Here is a 19,675-nt window from a genome sequence, read left to right as displayed (position 1 = left end):
CTTTGGTGGGTCTCGGGACCCGAATGCAATGCAAAACGCTGACACTACGCATAGGAGCTCCGCCATTCCCTGCTGAAACAGCTAATCGGCTGCTGTATTCAACCGTGTGTGCGCATCTCCCATTGCCAGGGAAACACAACCCTCACCTCGCACGTCAGTCCAACCCAGTGTGCCTCGGATCGCCTTTCACACAACACGGACATACCCTAATCACTGATGCTAGAGGACCGCATGTCCATGATTGTGATACTGCTGCCACAGTGCAACAGCACCAGGCTGTGAGACGAAGCGGACCACCGAGGAAATTTACAGCTCTTTATTATTTATATCTGGGCCCCAGTAAACGTGTCCAAGGCTGGGCAACACCCCACCCCGAGCAGCGGTTGCTAACCTTCCATCCCCCACCTCCACCCCAATGTCGATTCCTTAACCCTGCCATACCCCCCGACTTTCACCCCCGAGCTGGTCCTAACTCTTCCTGTTCCCCGATTGGTCCCAACCTTCCTTCCCCTCAAGCTCACCTACACAGTCCTAATCCTTTTTTTTTTTTTTCCGTCGCCCTCCAACCCCACCCGAGCTGGTTCCTACCCCTGCCATCCCCCAACCTCCACCCCGAGCCGATCCTAACCCTGCACGTCCACCGACCTCACCCGAGCCGCCTACCTTCCCTCCCCGCGACTTCCCACCCCGAGCAATCCTAACCCTGCCGTCCCACGACTCGCCCGGAGCCGGTCCCTAACGCCTTCCGTCCCATGACTCCCCCCGAGCCGGTCCTAACCCTTCCCGTCCCCCGACTGGTCCTACTAAACCTTCCTGTCGCCGCCCGAGCCTCACACCCGAGCCAGTCCTAACCTTCCCCCCCCGAGCCGCGGTCCTACCTCCCGTCCTCCGAGCTGGTCCTACCCTTCCCATCCCCCCCACCCTCCCGAGCTGGTCCTAACCCTTCCTAGTCCCCCGAGCCTCACCGAGCCAGTCGCTACCCTTCACCCCACGCGGCAGTCCTAACCCTTCCTGTCCCCCCACTCCCCGAGCCGGTCCTAACCCTGCCGTCCCCCCGACTCCCACCTCGAGTTGGTCCTAACCCTTCCCCTCCCCCCGACTCCCACCCCGAGCTGGTCATAACTCTGCCGTCCCCCCTGATCCCCATCCTGAGCCGGTCCTAACCCTGCCATCACCCCAACCCCCATCCCGAGCCGGTCCTAACCCTGCCATCACCCCAATCCTAAAGCCAATTGTAGCCCTGCTGTTACCAAACACTAAAGTCAGTTCTAACCCTGAACCAACACCAGCTGTATGATGAAAACAGAGAGTAGCCAATCATAGTAACAGTGACTAAATCCCTTTGTCTTTCTCTGCCTCAAAGAGCTTTGCCTCCTACTTCAAACTCACCCAAAACCCATTTCTGCTCCCTGCTCCACCGAGAGAGAGGCAAGAGCTGGCACCATTTGGAACCAAGTTGAATTGCTCTGTGTATGATGTTAATGATGAGGAGGAACCTGAGTGTGACATGCAGGAAGCAGGAGAGCTCAGAGCATTGGCAGAATCCCTGCTGCATGAACAGTTTGAAATGAACAGATGGCAGAGGAGCCCTCTGAGGACCCAGGACTCTCAGAGCAGAAACGCATGCGTGGCCCAGGGTGAAGAGATGTACTTGGGCTGCCAACATTTTTACACCACTGTCATCCCGAAGGTCCTCAGCATCATCTCCAGAGGTTTCAGTGCACTGGTGGGGAGCGTCCCTGGGCTCTGAGTGGGGGAACGGCCTGAATTGCCTGTATGGGATTCCACCGTAAATGTGATTTGCATTTACAGGATTTTAATGAGCAAAGGAAATGAAAGCCAAAGAATCAGAAACATAGAAGCACGTAAGTCTCAAAAGAGTTCAAAGAGAAACAGAGGTGGCAAAGGAGAATGGGAGGGACATGGGGAATGTGGTCAGAGCCACTGAAACAATCTCTCTAGCTTGGCACTTATCTCTCAGCATTTCCACAGGCCTGAGGAAGCAGAATCTGCCCCAGGGACTTTTAAAGAATGCAAAACCCACTGACAAATAGGGGTTTTGTGCTGGCACCTGCTGCAAGGAAGCTCAGCACCTGTGGCCCTAGGCCTGGGGACGGATTCACTGGGTCAATAAATATTGTCACTCCACCCACAGATCCCTTGGAAAAGAAGAGAGGGAGGGAGGGGGAGAGCTCCCGGAGCTTTTTCTCTGAGCTGTCTCTACCCTCAGGCCCTTGCTCACCTGGTGAAGTCTTCCTCCCCGATCATATGTTGAGGAATGGGCGAGTACCTAGATGGGGTCGCCTGTGCTGGGGCTGGGTAGGTAGGTTTGTTCTCCACACTGCCGAGGTAACCCAGACTGGTGTTATGGCTTATGTGGTTATCAGCCAAGGCTGAGAAGGCTGCAGAGAAGGAAAAGACAAAATCAGGAGCAGAAGTCCTGGGCCCGGCTGCTCTGGTATACAACGGGGCGCAAGAGCCCTGTGTTCTCATTGCTAGTGCACATTTTTCTACAGTGCCCCGCACTCTGTGGGGCTCCCCATGCCCCAAGACCCTCCCATTCCCTTTCACATTCTCACATGCCCCTCTCCCTTCAGCCCTGCCGTTCACCCCCCCTACATCCTTCCCGAAGGGTTCTTGTGGCCTTCCCCTCCCGCCGCTGGCGTGGTGGCACAGCTGTGCTCTCCTGGGAGCCGGGCTGAGGCTGGCAGGCTGGCGTACGTACTGCTGGCATAGTCGGGGGGCGCGTACATGTCGTTGAGGTGAACGTTGCCAGGCTTGGCCACTTTCAGATACACCATGTCGGAGGTGTTCTTCAGAGAGGCCACTGCCTCCTCGTGCCGCACGTCCTGCAGGTTCGTGTTATTCACCTGTGAGAGAGACCAGGCCCGGGGCGGTGAGCGAGACGGAGGAAACAAACGGAAAGGCATGAGAGGCAGATGAGAAGTCGGGGAGGAGAGAAAGGACTAGGTTCAAATGATCCCGGTTTTGTTTCATTAATACATCCCTGGTGAAGTGGGATACGACATGTCTCCAAGTGGTGTTTCAATAGCATATGCTGGGTTGCATCTCAGCTGCAGAAACAGCTAGAGTCTGTTTCCCAGGCAGCATGCAGCAAGGTCAGCCATTCACCAGGCCTTTCAAACACTGTTTCTTTGCAGCCATGTTGGTCCCAGGTATCTCTTATGGGACTGACTTCTGTTGGAGGGAGAGACAAGTTTTCGAGCTTCACAGAGCTCTTCCTCAGGTCTGGAGAGGGCAACCAGCATGTCCAAGCTAACCACAAGATGGGACAGATTGTTAAGCATAAGAGGTTCACACATGCTGTTGACCACTTAAAGTGAAGTGGGCAATTAAGGGTTAGCGGGCAGAAGGGTTTGTTAAAATGGTTGTAATGAGCCATAACAATCTCTCTGTTAAGACCATGGTTCTTAGTGTCCAGCCGAGTTCTGAATGGAAGTTCCCAGCCTTGTCTCTAGAAGGTGTTGTACAGGTTTCCCGTGAGGACAAGGGCTGGGGGATCGATACCGAGTGATCCCTTTTGAAGAAAGTGTTCATCCACAGGTGACAGGGTGTTTTTGTCTTAAGACTGCCTAAGCCTTTCTTTGGGATATCATCAAATAATTACAATTCAAACTTGATGGGGACCACATCCTTAAAAAAGTCTTTCCTGAATCCCCTTTTCTGGCCTTCAAACAACCCCCAGCCTTGCCTGGCTCATCATCAGAAGCAAGCTCCAAACAGACCAGGAGACGCCAACTCAAAGTGGCACCAGACCCTGCCAGAACAACAGATGAAAACCTGCAGACACATCCCTGCTGATACAATGATCAACATCCCCACAACGCACCTTTCAGAATCCATGGGTCCTACACAAGCCTATCGCAACGTGTGCTGTACCTCATCCAGTGCACTCAACGCCCCAATGACAACTATGTGGGTGAAACCCAACAATCACTGCACTCCCGAATGAACTCACAAGAAAAATAAGACAAAAACACCCTGTCACCTGTGGGTGAACACTTTTCTCAAAGGGGATCACTCAGTATCTGACCTCCCAGTCCTCATCCTCACAGGAAACCTGCACAACACCTTCTAGAGATGAGGCTGGGAACTTCCATTCAGAACTCGGCTGGACACTAAGTGTATGTCTATACTACCCGCCGGATCTCTGGGTAGTGTTCGATGGATTGGGGATCGACAACCGTACTCCATCTTGGCAGGAGGACTAAGCGCAGTTGACGGGGGCACCGCGGCAGTCGACTCGCTACTGTGAGGACGGCCAGGTAAGTCGAAGTAAGATACTTCGACTTCAGCTACACTATTCGTGTAGCTGAAGTTGCGTGTCTTAGTTCGAAACCCCTCGCTAGTTTAGCCCAGGCCTTAGAACCGTGGTCTTAACAGAGACACTGGTGTTATGGCTCATTACAACCATTTTAACACACCCTTCTGCCTGCTAACCCTTAGTTGCCCACTTCACTTTAAGTGGTCTCCTACAGCATGGGTGAGCCTCTTATGCTTAACAATCTGTCCCACCTTGTGATTAGCTTGGACATGCTGGTTGACTTCTCCAGACCTAAGGAAGAGCTCTGTGAAGCTTCACAGCTTGTCCCTTCCTCTAACAGAAGTCGGGCTACTTATCTTGTTCCTCTTTTACCCACTGGGTATTTGTTTATCTTCATGACACAGAAACTTTTCCTTACAGTGCCAGTTGTACCTGCTCTGGGTCTGCATGCTGCTCATCTCACTGCCCCACCCAGCCGCTATCCCAAAATACAGGAACATGATCATCCTCCGGCTACCCTTTGTTCATTCAGTGCCTGGAATGCGGTCCCTTCCCCGCCACGGGGAGCTGTAGGAATCCCTGACTTCAGTGCATAGCAAATCTCAGGCATGTCATTAATGTCATATTTGGGAATTCGCTCGGGGCTCCTGGCCCCAGCCCTGCCACGACATTCACCTTGTCAGCAAACAGTGATAGTAACAACCAGAAACAATTCTACATCCAGCAGGCCACATTCACCAGCTGCTCTGTGTCACCCTGGTGATGCAAAGCAGCCACTATCCACAGGTCTGTTCTGCGACAAGCTCTCCCCTGTCCCTTCTCCATTGCCCTGATGGGGATCCAGCTGGTGGGACTTTGTCATTATGGCAATCTAATGACCAGTGAGTACAAACTAACAACCCCTGCTCATTGCCCACTGGGGCACACTGATGTAACCCCAGGCGCCCAGGCTTTGGGAAGGAGAGCTTGTGCTCTTCTGGTGGGGAGAAAGGGGCTCTGGAGCAATGGAAAACCCAGGCTATATATGGAGCAAGAGCCAGTGCTAGGAAGAGAGGGCTTTAGAGCAGATACCTCACAGAGATATCCCCTGGCATCCCTGCCTCACTCTGTCCATCTCTAGAGCCCAGAGGAAGGTGCGTGCACTCACTGCCAGCAGTCGGTCCCCGATCTGCAGTCGGCCATCCTTCTGGGCAGCCCCTCCCTCAATGATCTTGGTGATGTAGATGCTGTTGTCTCCTGGGATGTGCTGGTTTCCGATTCCACCCGCGATGCTGAAGCCTAGTCCTGAGGGGAACACAAGAGGCAATCAGAGGAGACTGAACAGTCAGTAGATGGTGAATGGAAAATGCCTGCCAGGGGACATGGGGCATTTACAGTGCCAATGGGCTCGCTCCCCTTGGCGCCTCCATCCAGGCTTTCAAGCTGATCCTCCTGTTGGTGCCCTGTTACTTGGGCTTGGCTAAGCACATGGAGAGGATGGTGGGCTCTGGTCCCTGAGCAAACAGGGACGTATGGAGAGGCCAGTACGCTCTGACTACCAAGTGCTGCTATACCCACACATCTGTTCAACTGGCGCAGGGACAACTGTGCAGCACAGATCCTGAACTGTGATTTCCCAGGCCCCACACAGCCTGCTGCTGCCCCTCAGTCCGGACCCACAGCCCCCAAGGCCATTTCTGTCCAGGTGACAGGGGCTGGATTAGGCTACTGCGGCCATTTAAGAGATTTCACCTTTGGGTCCTTTCATCAGGTTAACTTCCATGATAGTCTCAGGTGGGGGCTGCCTCCGACGCACCACAAGTCGAACCACCGGGCCTGCTTCCTTCAGCGCCTCCACTGCCTTGCTGTGCACCACCTCCGAGACATCCACTTCATTTACCCGCAGGACGCAGTCGTTCACCCTGCAAGCAGCACATTCGTCACTGGCTGGACCCTGGATGCTCTCATCACAGTGTTTAGACAGCTCTTGCCTCAAATCTCTGGAGAATGTCCTGGGAGTTCCCCTGCATCCACTGACCTCCAATCTCCTCTGACCGCTCCACACCTTGGCCAAGGCTACAGATCTCCATCCAGACCCCCGGGAACTCCACTGAAAACACAGTTCTCTCTCTTTCCATCTGAGCCCCAGAGATGCTGAATCAGGACACTGGGCTTGTGGACAGGACTACAGTACGGACACTCTCATGCCAAGCACAGCCGCTGAGCAGGAGGTGGGTGGAGAGGGACCTGTGATGGGGTGTTCACCCCACACTTGCTCCAAAGGGGTTAATGGAAGACAGGTGGGCCAATTAACCTATCAGGCTGAGAAGAAAGCCCTAATTAGGGGAAGCTCACCTGTGTGGGAGCAGGTGGGGCTTCTAGAAAGCCAAGGAGATGATAGCAGAGAGGGGCTGCAGGAAAGCAGTCTGCAGTTACTCCCTGGGAGGAGGGAGTTAGGGCTGGCAGACCTGGTGGGAGGAGCCAGAAGGAGCAGGAAAGTCTCAGGGAAAAGGCAGCAAGGTTCAGGATTGTGCAGACCTTGACTACTGATCAGATGGTCCCTCAGCTGGAATCCAGAGCAGAGGGCAGGCCCGGGTTCCGCTGAGGAAGTGGCACCATGGGGCAGTGAATGGGAAGACTGCCTAAGCCTGTTGGAGAGAGCGGCTGCAGGATGTGGAATGAGCAGCAGAAGGGGGCTTTGGACCTGGAAAGAGCTAATCCCCAAAGTGGCCAGGAGGAGGCGCCACCTGCAGTGAGTGGGGGATCCTGCCGGAAGGATCCTTCAGCATGACAGAGGGGTGAGAGAGATGCCACAGCTGGGAGACAGGGAAGCATGGCAGATCCCGGACACGGAGAGAGGGGACAGGGGGTCTGATGACTCATTGGTGGTAAAGGGGGAGATAAAGAGAATAGGCAAAGAAACCAGTCCCCAAATTGTCTTGTCCCAAATCACCCTTGACTTCAGCCCATTACTCCATTCTCCCCGCAAGGAATTCAGCCCCTCTCCTTGTACTGCCAGCACCACCCTGCTACTCAAAAGCTCCAGACACACAGACCTCTGCCGATGCCTCCCAGTTTCAACCTGCAGCTCCTGGCCAGCCCAGCTACGGGCTCCCCCACAGCACCACAGAGTGCTGCTGCGCCCCCGGTCCTGACCCTAGGCTCCCTGCTACTCCTGGCAGGGGTCTCCTGTGAGGAGAAGCTGCCAAGTGTACCAAGCCATGTGAACAAATTCTCTGACTGAGCTGTGACTTGCCAACTCATTGCATAGGGGAGCCTGTTCCACACTGCTGGAAAGCCCTGCGCACTAACCCTGGGCTTCAAGTCTGCCTATCCGCTGGGCCTGGGAAAGCACTGACCTGTGCAGCATTAATGCCATAATGAGCTGCTGCCAAATGACCCCAGTCCATCGTGCTCAGGCCAGGACAGTAGTTTTCAGGTACTCACCCCAGGCGGCCATCCATAGCTGCAGCTCCACCAGGGATGATTTTCGTGATAAAAATCCCTGGGTCGTCAGGAACATGGGGATTATCAATTCCCCCTGCAATGCTGAAGCCAAGGCCAGAGTTACCCTGGGGAAAAGCAGAACACAGGGAGCCTTTCTGAGGAGGGAACTTGCTCCCTAGGTGCTTGTCACCCCCCGGGCCAGAGGCTGAATTAGGGCACCGCCCTCCCCTCTCTGATGGTGGCATGCCAGTGAAACCCGCTCTGACCAGCAACTCTCAGGATGGCACAGTAGCGCTTGCAGAATCTGGGTTCATCTCGGTCTCCCTGGCTCTCAGGCAGGCTGAGAGGACAGTGGTTTACAGAGGCTCACCACACGGCCTGAGGTGCTCTGATACTCCAGCAAGGTGTGCTGAGAAGGTGCAGCAGCAGAATGGGAGACGCTAAGAGCCAGAGCTTTCCCTCCCAGGAGCCACGTCTCTGCTGACAGCCTGAGCCGGGGTAAAGCTACCACCAGTGCCAGCTTCCAAGGAGGAGATCCCAATGTCTGCCAGGGGAGAGAGCCACGGCTTGTGCTGGTACCAACATGTCTGCTCCGATGACACAGGGAATCTCCTGTGCCTCCCAGGAGAGAACACCTGCATAGGGGCTCAGCACAGAGCCAGTGTGAGGCAGAGAGGGTTTTAGAGCAGAAACCTCACAGAGACCTCCCCTGCCATCCCCACCTCCCTCTGTCGGTCTCTAGAGCCCAGAGGAAAGTGTGTGCGCTCCCCGAAGAACTCCAGAAATGTGGTATTTGGACTCTGATTCTCTCAGATGCACCAGTTTACACTGGGATCTAACTACTGACTTTGGCAGAGTTATTCTTGAGGCACGTTGGTGTGAATGGGTGGAGAACAGGCCCCCGGTCTCTGTGTTGGAGTAAGAATGGCAGAACTCTGGAATGGCCAGGTGTACACACAGCTCTATTATGGGCCTGGGGCAAGAGCAGGGACAATGCAGAATCACGTTCTGCAGAGTCCTCCTTTCTGACACTGAAACCAAGTGACCTGGGCATTGTCCTTTCTTGGTGAGAAACCACATGGGTAGTGCTGAACGTCCAGCTGGGGTTCTTACGCTGCACCCCTCCCTGCCATATCCTAGTGCCTAAGGCATCTGCTGCCCACACCCCATCTCTCTGTGTCGCAAGCCCAGCAGCATGGCTCTTGCTTGCAGCAGCCTCGGTTAGTGACAGGCCTTCGGATTAAGTTTCCATTCTCCTACATGGGGTTGGAGTGGACAAGACTACCTTGGTTTGCTGTTCTGCCTTGGAAAAGCATATTTTCTTCTTGTCTCCCCATACAGAAAGGCCGACACCTTGTTGTCTCGCCCCCCTCATGACTTTCTCACAAGCGAGACCTCGGGCTCTGGGTCACCTCTGTGGCCCAGGACCCTAGAGAACTTGGCTGATCAATGCAGTGATTGTGTGCTCAGCCCCTCAGACGGAGCCCATCAATGTCAGACAAGCACTGGCATTGTCTGCTAGAGGTCTCCCCTTAAACAGCTGGGCTTGGAGAATCACCTGTGAAGAGACCTGGTGAGATGGACAGGAACACTCAGAGGACTAAATATATCCTTAGCTGGGGGATGCCAATAAGCCAAGGAATGTAAGTGGAACAGGGCCCAGGTTTTGAAAACAACCCCAGAGCTGGGAGTTTGCAAACAGTCTGGAGATTCCACGTGAGTTGTACCAGCTGCTCTTTGGTTTTCATGATGAGGGTCCTCTGAGACTCTCCTTCTCCCCACTCTGAACAACTGGGTTCATCCCATGTATCAGCTCTTCAGACACGCAGTGAACGCTTCTCTGACATCACAACAAACCCATCATATGGCTTGTTTCATCTGCAGAAAAGAAGAGTGAGGGCGGATTTGATAGCTGCTTTCAACTACTTGAAGGGGGTTCCAAAGAGGATGGAGCTCAGTTGTTCTCAGTGGTGGCAGATGACAGAAGCAGCAGTGGTCTCAAGTTGGAATGGGGAAGGTCTAGATTGGATATCAGGAAACACTATTTCACTAGGAGCGTGGTGAAGCACTGGAATGGGTTCCCTAGGGAGGTGGTGGAATCTCCTTCCTTAGAGATTTTTAAGGCCTGGCTTGACAAAGCCCTGGCTGGGATGATTTAGTTGGTGTTGGCCCTGCTTTGAGCAGAGGGTTGGACTAGATACCTCCTGAGGTCTCTTCCAACCCTGATATTCTATGATTCTTCTATGATTCTACATGCTCAAAGCACTATATAGGCATTGTGTCATAACAGCCCTGAGGTAAGTAGCCATACCATGACTACCCCATTTCCCAGATGAAGAGACTGAGGCATCGAGAAAAAGTGAATTGACCAAGCTCACACAGTGAATCTGTTTGAAAACTACACAAGATGCTGGAGAAAAACCAAAAGCAATGATTGCTGCTAGAAGGAATCCAACATGAGTTGGCTGGATTGAGGTATGAAATCTATGAACGATAGGTGATCTAGCAGTCTTGTGGATTATAAAGTTGAGATTTTTCATAAAATTTGCCTTTTCTTAGTCCATCTGACTGAGAGAAATCAATGCAAAACTGAACAAATTCCTCTTGTTCATTTGGGTATCATCCTACACTGAGAATAGAAGCTGCAAAATCTGTTACCCTGGAAAATGGTTAATCTCTTTCATACATGGTAGAGTTTCTAGACCAATTTAAAAGGCACGCTTTTCCCCTTGGCTTGCAGAGCGATGGTGGGGGAAGAGCAGCTGAATTCTATGTGATAGTATTTGCATATGGTTTTCAATTATTTGTAGGATGTCAAGGTAGTGCAGGAGGTGTTGAAATGTTCCTCCCTGCTGCGCTCTGAAAGGCTCCTGGTTGCTGTTCTGTGGGCTGGAAACTGGCTCTGACAAGCAGGCACATGACAGGTAACCTTTGGTTCCAGTACAATAAAAGCTGCTTCTCCTGCTCTGGGGTTACCCTCCCTCCTTTCGGCTGACTTCCAGCAGCTTTATGGTCAGTCCTGGGAACGCTGCAGAGAGCTTTACTAGCCCCTGGAGCCTCCTTCATTGCTGTCTTGAGTCCATTCCCCAGGGAAGTTGTGCTCGTAAAGGAGAAGGTTGCACTAAGATATAGGATCATTGTCCCAGGACTTGAACCATTAATTGTCTAACTATGATGGGGCAACCCATACTGTGAGCTGAGAACTTAGTTCAGATAATATATCTTAGAGCCATTTCACTTTCCTTTGGCAGCCTAGACAACGGCAAGTGCAGAGAACTCTCCAGCCTGCCCCAGGTGAGAGCACAAGGGCTGTGGCTCTCCAAGAGGCTGCAGGCTCATTGTTTAGAGAGATTTTTAATCTTACGAAACAAACTCCTTGAGATCTCCAGTCCTTCCTGCTTGGGAAGAACTTCTGTGGCTATTGCTGGAGTAGCAGCGCCCACCACAGGGGCTCACGCTGCCTTGTGTCAGGGACTTCATGAGAACAAGACTGAGCAATACTCAGTAAATCCTGCGCAACCCCAGGGCAGGATCTGCCTTTTGCTCTCTAGAACCTCTAGAGCAACTCACCTCCTACTGTGTTCTGACCTGGCTGCAGCTTTTGAAGCAGCCAGACTAGTATTAGAATAGCTTAGAATGACAGCGCTCAGCATGTGAGGTCAGGAATACGTTGAGCCCTGGGGCTAGGGTCAAATCTGGCAGAACAGGGCAGTCTTCTTGCTAACTACAGGTGGCAAGGGCTGCTCGTCACACCCTGGGTTATCTGGGTTTCCAACTGCAGTGCAGGTCCAGGTGGCTGTGGACTGTCTTCACGACGGGAAGGTGGATGGCTCACTGGAGGATAACACTGTAGAGGCAGAGAGCTCCATGTACCCGACTCTCCTGACGAGCAGCACCCATGTGCCTCCAGGACTAAGCTTCAGCCAGCTGCTGATCTCACCAGGCCCTGGGAGACAGGGTTATTTCTCTGATGCAAAGGAGATGTAAAGTTGCTGTTGCCTCTGTGTGGCTGGCACCTCAGTCCACACTGTTCATAATCTCCTCAAGTGGCTTCTCACAGCTGTTGGAAAGACAGAAGGATCTTTGTGGGGCTCCATGGGTGGGGGCTCAGGAGATGTAGGAGCAGGTGCCCTTCATGACCCCCTGTGCAGCTGGAGAGGAAAAAGCAACCTGATCTCAGTGCAACCCTGCTAGCCCCTGCCATGTTTCCAGGGACAACTGTGTTGAATGCTATGGAGAGGCTCCACAATGCATGGGGGTCTGCCCCCTGCTTTGAGCTTAGCCTAGAGTGGGCAGCAGTCAGCCCAGGAAAAGGGGGGGTTTCTTGTGTGCCAATGCAGCTACATCCAGACTGACAACCTGACAAAAATGGTGATAACACCTGCTGATCTCTGCGAGGGCTCGTGTGCCCCAGGGGCGGCTAAACTGCGCTGGGCTCTTAGGGGCCTGCTTGTCTGTCATTCCTGCCAGTGAGAAAGGCGCTTCCTAGATTTGTGCAATGGAGAGTTCCCAGGCAGAGATTTCTGCAGTGGCTGAGAAGGGGGAAATCACCTCAGACCTGTCCTACTTACTGTAATGTGGCTCCACTTTGGAGCCTAATTCCAGTGTAATGGGAAGTGCCAGTACCTACATCCACGCAGCTCGCTCCCGAGCCATAAAGCGCTGCAGAAGGGCATGTGGATGGAGGCTCCATCCCTGTACAATCCACCAAGATAGAAACTTGAGGAGAAGAGGGAGACGGCCGTAGGCCAAGAAAAGCAGTTACAAGGTATGTCTTCCTCTGCTGTGGAATCACGGGGGTGTAGCTCTGTAACACAGGAAACTGATTGCTGCCGTGGTCAACTCTAAAATAGCCTGTGGCCTTGCTGGATCTACAAGCTAACGAGACTAATACAAGTTCTCCAAGGTGATTATGTTTCCAGAGGACTGAAAATGGGATTTGCCTTGGCACTTGTGCAAATTAGTGTCACTCTGCTCATGTTAGTGTGCCCCTGTGCGCACCCTCGTGAGAAGCGGTGGAGCAAGGAAGTCAAGGTCCCTACAAGAGAATAACCAGAAAGTATCCCTTTACCCTGGAGTGAGCTGGATACACATGTGCAAGAAAATCTCACCGTCCTCTCACTAGTGAGGTGTGAGCCCCCGCCAAGCCTAGACACAGTTCACTGTGGCTGCTGGGCCAACGGGCTGAAACCCACATTGCTGCTGTTGCCAGTAGGTGCTGTGCAAATGAAATAATGGCCATAAAGCTGCTGCTATCCTGGCCAGCCTGAGCCTTGCCTGGCCTTCACCAGCTTTACCCCAGAGCCAGGAGTGGCTTCCCAGTTTGTGTGGTGACGTCCTGATGCGATGTCCTGTGCATTCCTGACCTACCTGGTATCGGAATGCCAGTATATCCCCTCAGGCCATGACATGCCGTAAAAACTGAGCAAAACACAGGGACCCCTGGGCACACGGTGGTGGGAAGAAAGGGGATTAGCTGGTATCCTGGAGTATCAGAACATTTTGTCATTGGTCTGCAGTGCAGAGACCTGCACAGGCTGGCACCCTGGCCACCTCAGCGCCAAAAGCACCATCAAAATAAGCCACTTGCTTTCTCACATGGAACATATCAGTGTGCCAGGGGAGGCAGGGGCTCCGCCCTTATCCTTATGCTCCTAGCAGGGCTGGCTCCAGGAGGGAAGGACCCGCACTGAATTGCCGCTGAAGAATAAAGCGGTGGCGGTAAAGCTGCTGCCGAAGTGCCGCCGATCGCGGCTCCCCCCCACCAACTGCTTGGGGTGGCAAAAATGCTGGAGCTGGCCCTGGCCCTGGCTCCTGGAGTGAGCACCTCATGGTGCAGGAAGGGGGTGGGTTCATACAACTATGCTATAGAGCTCAGCATCCCATGGCCTTCAGCAGAGCTGCCTGTACGTCTGAGAGCAGATTCTGGCCCTTTGTTTGACACTCTAGCAAGCTGAGAAAACCAGTCCCCCTTGAGCCTCCCCAGCCCTCTTCCTGCCTTGCCCAAGGACAGCCTCTCTTCTCTCTTCACTGTCACTGCTCATCTGGAGTCACAGGGAAAGTCCCCTCCCTGACTCACCGCAGCACGGGCTCCAGGACAGAGTACTTGCCTTCCCACGCAGGACCTGTAGCAATGCCTGACTCACCCGCCCAGAGTATGGAAGGAATTAATGTGCAGCAGAGATACACGTTCTGCTGAAAGTCCCAGCTCATCCTAGTACAAGCTCCTGTGTGGGAGCTAATTTTAGCTCTTGTCTGTACAGTATATGCCATCAGCCCTGCGTCGTCAGTAGCTCACAGAGAGACAACGAGAAGGCCCAGGCAGAAATTCCCCCCGTTCCAACCCAGTTTACTAGAAAACCTGTCTCTGCTGTTTAATATCCTCGTGATTAATACCTTGAAGTGATACGCAACGAGCTGACAGGGCAGAAGAGGATACAGCTGACTTCATGTGCCTGTTTGCTGATTTCTGACCCTAGCTACTCTCCATCTTGTGTGTGTGTGAGACAGATTCCACCTACTTGTGCATGAGCAGACGTGTGTGAGAGACCCCATGCATCTTATGTGCTGCATGTGCCAGGTGGCCAGCGGGGTGAGCTGGTGGAAGATTGCTGGGGGGGGACTGTGGTGCATGGGAAAATCCTGCTTTTCAACCTGGGAGTGATCAGCCTGTGCTGGTGCTCTGCTCTCCTGCATCAGCAAACCCACATGGTGACCCACAGCACTCAGAGTGACACCGCCTTGGAAAGCACCAACATCGCACTTACCCTTTCCAGGACAATCTCCTCATATTTAAACATGCCATCGCTGCCATTTACCTGGGGAAAGAGAGACAGTGTGTTACACCCCTAGCCAGCTCACAGAGATTCATCTCTTGCTTTAGACAGGTGCCAGCTTTCCCTGCAACATCTTAACAGGGCCGGATTTCCAATTAGGCACAGTTGGCCTGTGCCTAGGGGCGCTGGTGTTCTAGGGATGCCTTACCTCTCCAAAACTGTGTGTAGGGGAGTGCTCAAGATGTTGTGCCTAGGGGCGCATAAGGTGTAAATCCAGCCCTGCATCTTACTATTGAGAATCAGGCCCCATATCTGTGGCTCTGAAGCTGAAAATCACAAACATAATCCCCTCCCTAAAATTAAGCCAAACACTTCTTTCTTTGGGCCTGATCCAAAGCCCAGAGTTCCTTTGTCCTCTTGGTTCTCTCTTCTGTGACTTTAATGGCAGTGTATTTCAAACAACAAAAAAGCAATTTGTTTTGTTCTGCAGCATATAACTAACCCCTGGAACTCACTGCTGCAGGATATTATTGAGGTAAATAAAGTGGATTTATACATAACATTTAGCTTGCACCTTATCCTTCCAAATGCTTTACTAACATAAACTAGTTAATATGGTGGAGTAAATAATTCAGAGAATAATTTATTCCACTAATTTAGCTGGTCAAAAGAGATGTTAGGAAGCATAGGGAATGGAATGGAGACTGGAGAAAGTATTATAATGCCATTACATAAAACTGAATGGTACTCCTTCACCTGGACAGCATGCGCAGTGTTGGTCACCCCACTCAGAAGGCTACAGCAGAATTAGAGGAGCGGTGGGGGGGATGGAGGGGGAGAGCTCAGAGAAGGATAGATTGGAAAGACTGCAGTTGTGTAGCTTGCCAGGAGACTAATAAGAGGTGACATGACAGAAGCATATAAAATAATAAATGGTCTAGAGAAGGAAGATTGGAAGATTTTTGTTCTTCCTGTCTCCTAACAAGGGGACAGTCAATTAAACCAAAAGGGGGTCATTTCAAAACTGATACAAAAAATACCTATTCACACAATGTGTAATTAGACGGTGGAACTCAGGGCCACAGGGTGTTAATGAGACCAATTACCTCGTAAGATTCATAAAGCAACTGGACATTTATATAGATCACAAGAATATCCAGAGTTGTCATTAATTATAACAAAACGTGTGGAAGGGATACTAGACTCCAAGCTTCAGGGTTAAGCCAGTATTTTACTATTAGAGGCCAGAATGAGACCTGTGAGGGGACCAGTTTACCCACATCTGTTACTGTAGAGTTCCTATGCTTTTCCTCTTGAGCATCTGGTGCTGGCTGTTGTCAGAGATAAAACACTGGACTAGATGGACCTCAGGTCCGATTCAAACTGGCAAGTCCTATGTTCCTAGACTCTGTTGTTGCTCTTGTTCAGAAATGGCCTGCAAGCAGTTTACATACTTTTTGTTTTTTATTCGTTATTAATTGACAGCCCATAGATTGTGTGCAAGCAGCTTGCTGCAAATACTTCAGATCCAAAATCTGAGAGGTGTTGGTTATTTCTGAGTGGATTCACAGGTCACATTTTGTTGATTCTGTTCCCTGATTGGATGAACATGAATAGTTGGGTTCAAGGTTAAAAATTCACACCCTGTGACTATTCTCTCAGACTCCCCATTTCTGTGATGTTCTTGCCAATAAAGTTGTTCAACACAAGGTTCATGGAAAGCAAACACAAAAGGGATATGAATGCAGCCAAAACAAAATTACTAAAAGATGCAACCAAGTAGCCACAGGATTGTTCAGCAGGAGCTGCCCAGCTCTGTGATTTGACTGGAGTAAGAACAGCACATGTTTCTAGAACGACACACTCTCCAGCATCCCTATGCACCTTATTAGCTCAGTTTTAAGGTAATAAAATTACTAAAATCTGAAACCCAGAATCATGAGCATTAAGAGGCTGCAGTAAATGTTATTTACACGAGGAAGAAAACTTCACATCATTCCTATTTCCTTCTGGGTTCATTTTCTTATCTGCCTTGTTTCAGATCCTCGTCACCATGTTCTGCCTAGTGTCTGGGCCATGGCAAGTTGAGAAGCACGAGCCCATGTGCTGGTGGACAGGAGGAGAATGGCTGTGATGGTAGAAGGGAAAGGAGCAGGGTCTGGCTGCTGTCACCACTCAGTACTACTCTAGCAGATAATGATTGTAATTGCCTGGTACCAGCAGTGCTGGAGCCTAAAGGAAGCAGGGGGTAATTTACTCTAACAGAGCTGCAGATTCACAGAAGCAAAACCTCATTTTCATTTGCTTGGCATCCTCCTTTAAATCTCCTCTGTGGGGAAGTTGCAGTGCTCATGGCTCATTCCCTGTGGCTGGCTCCTCCTTCTCGTGGTGCGACAAGGGAGTGAGGGTAAAACTCCCTTCCACACCTCTAGTTCCTTTTAACGTAAGGGCTTTTCAGACATGTCCCGGGCAGTGCCTGGGAGGCTCCATCACTATCCCCTGAGCTGCCATGTCTCACTCACTGGAAATAAGAATGGGTGCACCTCTTTTCTTGGGGGAGGGAGACTCATGAGAATTCCCTGATGTGTGAAGATTCATTTATGCAGATGATCTTTGCATCGCTACCCAATCAGAAAGGTTTGGGGACACTGAGCACGTTCTAACTGGTTCCCTGAGTATATCTGGAAAATATTATCTCTCATAGTTCCTGAATGCCAACCCTAGCAAGACCCAAGTATGTGCCTTCCACCTGAAACATGGTCAGGCCAAGCAAAAACTCTAGATATCATGGAATGGTACAATCCTCAAGCACTAGGAATATCCACTGTACCTAGAAGTCACATTAGATGGAACGTTGACATTCAAGAGCATATCAAGAAGTTGAAAAAGAAAGTGAGCTCTAGGAATTGTGTGCTCCAGAAAGTGGCCAATACCAAATGAGGAGCTGACCCCAAAACACCTGTGAAACAAGTCTTGTCATGTGTTACTCAATTGCTGAGTCCCCCCAGTATGGCCACACTCAATCAGTCCTGCAGGATCATCACAGGGGACTTTGCAACTGACTCCCATGCAGTCACTGCACTGTCTCAGAGGGATGGCACCTCCACCATCCATGAGGCAAGATGCTTTCAGTAAAAAGAAGAGAGAAAAACAGGTGCATGATCCAAATCATCCACAGCGTGGAAACATTCCATCAGCCAAGAGGCTGACGTCCAGAAAGAGAAAATCCCTTACCTCAAACTACCACTGCGGAGGGCTACAGAGTAACAAAATGGCAGGCATTACTGAGGATCTTGGGGAACCTGGCTGCTTCAGAACCACTCCCTTCGGGGCCTGACTTCGAACAAAAATGCTGTTTTCTAAATTGGGCAGGAGCTGGGCTGGCAAAGGCTGGAGACAGTAGGACCATGTGGAAATTGAGGAATGATCCCAGATGTGAATGCGGAGATCAAAGGCAGAGACCTGAAGACTGCTTGATGCAGTGCCCCTGTCAGTGTCTCCCAAGGAGCTACTGGCGCAAAGTGACACCACCAGGTCCTGGCTATGGTTTTGGAACAGGAAGCTGTGATCATGGCACAGAATGGACCCAGCAGATTCCTGTGCCCTCAGAGGCCTGTGTGCTTCTTTGCACTCTGCTCAGACTATGATCGATTTGGGCTGGAAGCATTAACATCAGTTTCCATTACTTGGAGCTCTGATCACATCTGTACAGGGCTCCAGAAGTGGCATTTCAAAGCCTCGCAGGTGTCATGTCTTTCAAGCCTAGTTTTGCAGCCTATTTACATAAGTCCCACTGTTCAGACTCATTAACCTTTCCAACTCTTTCCAGGGCAATATTCACACAGGAGCATCTAGCACCTGTGGGTAGTCCCATCTTGTTCAGGTACTGCTGATAGTGTCTTGGATGTCCTGCCTGTGTCACCAGTGGCAATTCTGGGCACAGTCAGGGAAAAATAAGGAGGCAGTTTCACAGGCTATTAAAACACGTCTTGCCATGGAATTGGACTACAAGATGAGCTGTAATCATTTCACATCAGCAGCATATCTCCTTTGGGATGTGTTAGAAAAAACTCTCTTCTCTGAGCAGAAGCAGCAGGGTCTGGCTCTCCCACTCCGTCTCTGTATATCTGAGGAGATGCCTGTGCCATGCCTTGTCTATGCTGCCTTCTGCAACTCTACTTGCAACGCTACCTGCAAGCTGCCCTAAACTTATCTGGCTCCTTGATCTACAGCCAAGATGTTCAGCCACCACACAGGGACTATTATCTCCTCCGCACAGCACAGCAGTCTTGGGTTTGATCAGTACTTGGACTGAAGACTTCTAAGGACAAAATTAGACTTCTACGGGAAGTAGCGGTTCTAGACCCATGTCCCAGCTACACTCTGGCTCAGGTAATTATATTCTTTACTGTTACTCCAAATTCCCTGTGAACGTTAAGTTGAACACAGGGTATGTATGGCTCCAAGCAGCTGTGCTGCATTGCTGTGCAGCTGTTAAACATCTGTTTCTTTCCACCGCAGGTGATGAATTGATTCATGTGCACAGAGTAAAGCCCTTTGGTGGGGCTAAAGGCTCTGTCTTAAGGGTCTCATCTCCCTTACTCTGCGCTCTCCCACTGACATGATTTACCCACCTCCTCCTCCCTCTCCCATCACACGGACCTATACAAAACTCAGAAAACTGGTTCAGCTCTTTGTTCTGCCCCTCCTTCACATGCCTCTCTCTTTCTCTCCAAAGTCCTGGGGTATCAGCTGGAAGCAACAGAGGAGGAGAAAGACCTGGGTGCATTGGTAGATCACAGCATGAGTATGAGCTGTCCATCTGATGTGTCCATGAAAAAATGGTAATTGACTCCTAGGGTGCATTGGGCGAGGTATTTCCAGCAGAGATAGAGAAGGGCTATTATCATTACATGAAGCACTGGTGAGACCTCATCTGGAATATTGTGGGCAATTCTACTTCCCATGTTTAAGAAAGAAGAATTCCAACTAGAACAGGTACAGAGAAGGGCTGCTAGGATGATCAGAGGAATGGAAAACCTACTGTGATACAGCATGGCCAGAGGGCAGCAGGAGAGTGTTAGCAGGGAGCCTTATTCCCTGCAAGGGGAGGAAGGTTTGCTATAGATTAACTAGAGCACCTGAAGCCAATTAGAACACCAGCGGTCAGTCATGTGATAAAAACCCC

General features: G+C 51.3%; 1 protein-coding gene across 6 annotated transcripts in view; it reads right to left on the bottom strand.

The window, feature by feature from the left end:
- Positions 1-19,675, bottom strand: part of DLG3 (discs large MAGUK scaffold protein 3) — a 180,045-nt gene that overhangs the window by 63,429 nt on the left and 96,941 nt on the right. For all 6 annotated transcript variants that reach the window (XM_032797359.2, XM_032797365.2, XM_032797373.2 and 3 more), the window contains 6 exons: positions 14,479-14,529; positions 7,712-7,836; positions 6,017-6,186; positions 5,433-5,569; positions 2,726-2,870; positions 2,243-2,402 (listed from right to left, as the gene is read on the bottom strand). In XM_032797359.2, the coding sequence (XP_032653250.1) occupies positions 2,243-2,402; positions 2,726-2,870; positions 5,433-5,569; positions 6,017-6,186; positions 7,712-7,836; positions 14,479-14,529 (788 nt within the window). The remainder of the gene's footprint in view (positions 1-2,242; positions 2,403-2,725; positions 2,871-5,432; positions 5,570-6,016; positions 6,187-7,711; positions 7,837-14,478; positions 14,530-19,675) is intronic.

This window comes from Chelonoidis abingdonii, chromosome 8, assembly GCF_003597395.2.
Source record: "Chelonoidis abingdonii isolate Lonesome George chromosome 8, CheloAbing_2.0, whole genome shotgun sequence".
Classification (NCBI taxonomy): Eukaryota; Metazoa; Chordata; order Testudines; family Testudinidae; genus Chelonoidis; species Chelonoidis abingdonii.
The sequence above is the reverse complement of the archived record's forward strand: the minus strand, read 5'-3'. Positions and strand labels throughout refer to the sequence as shown.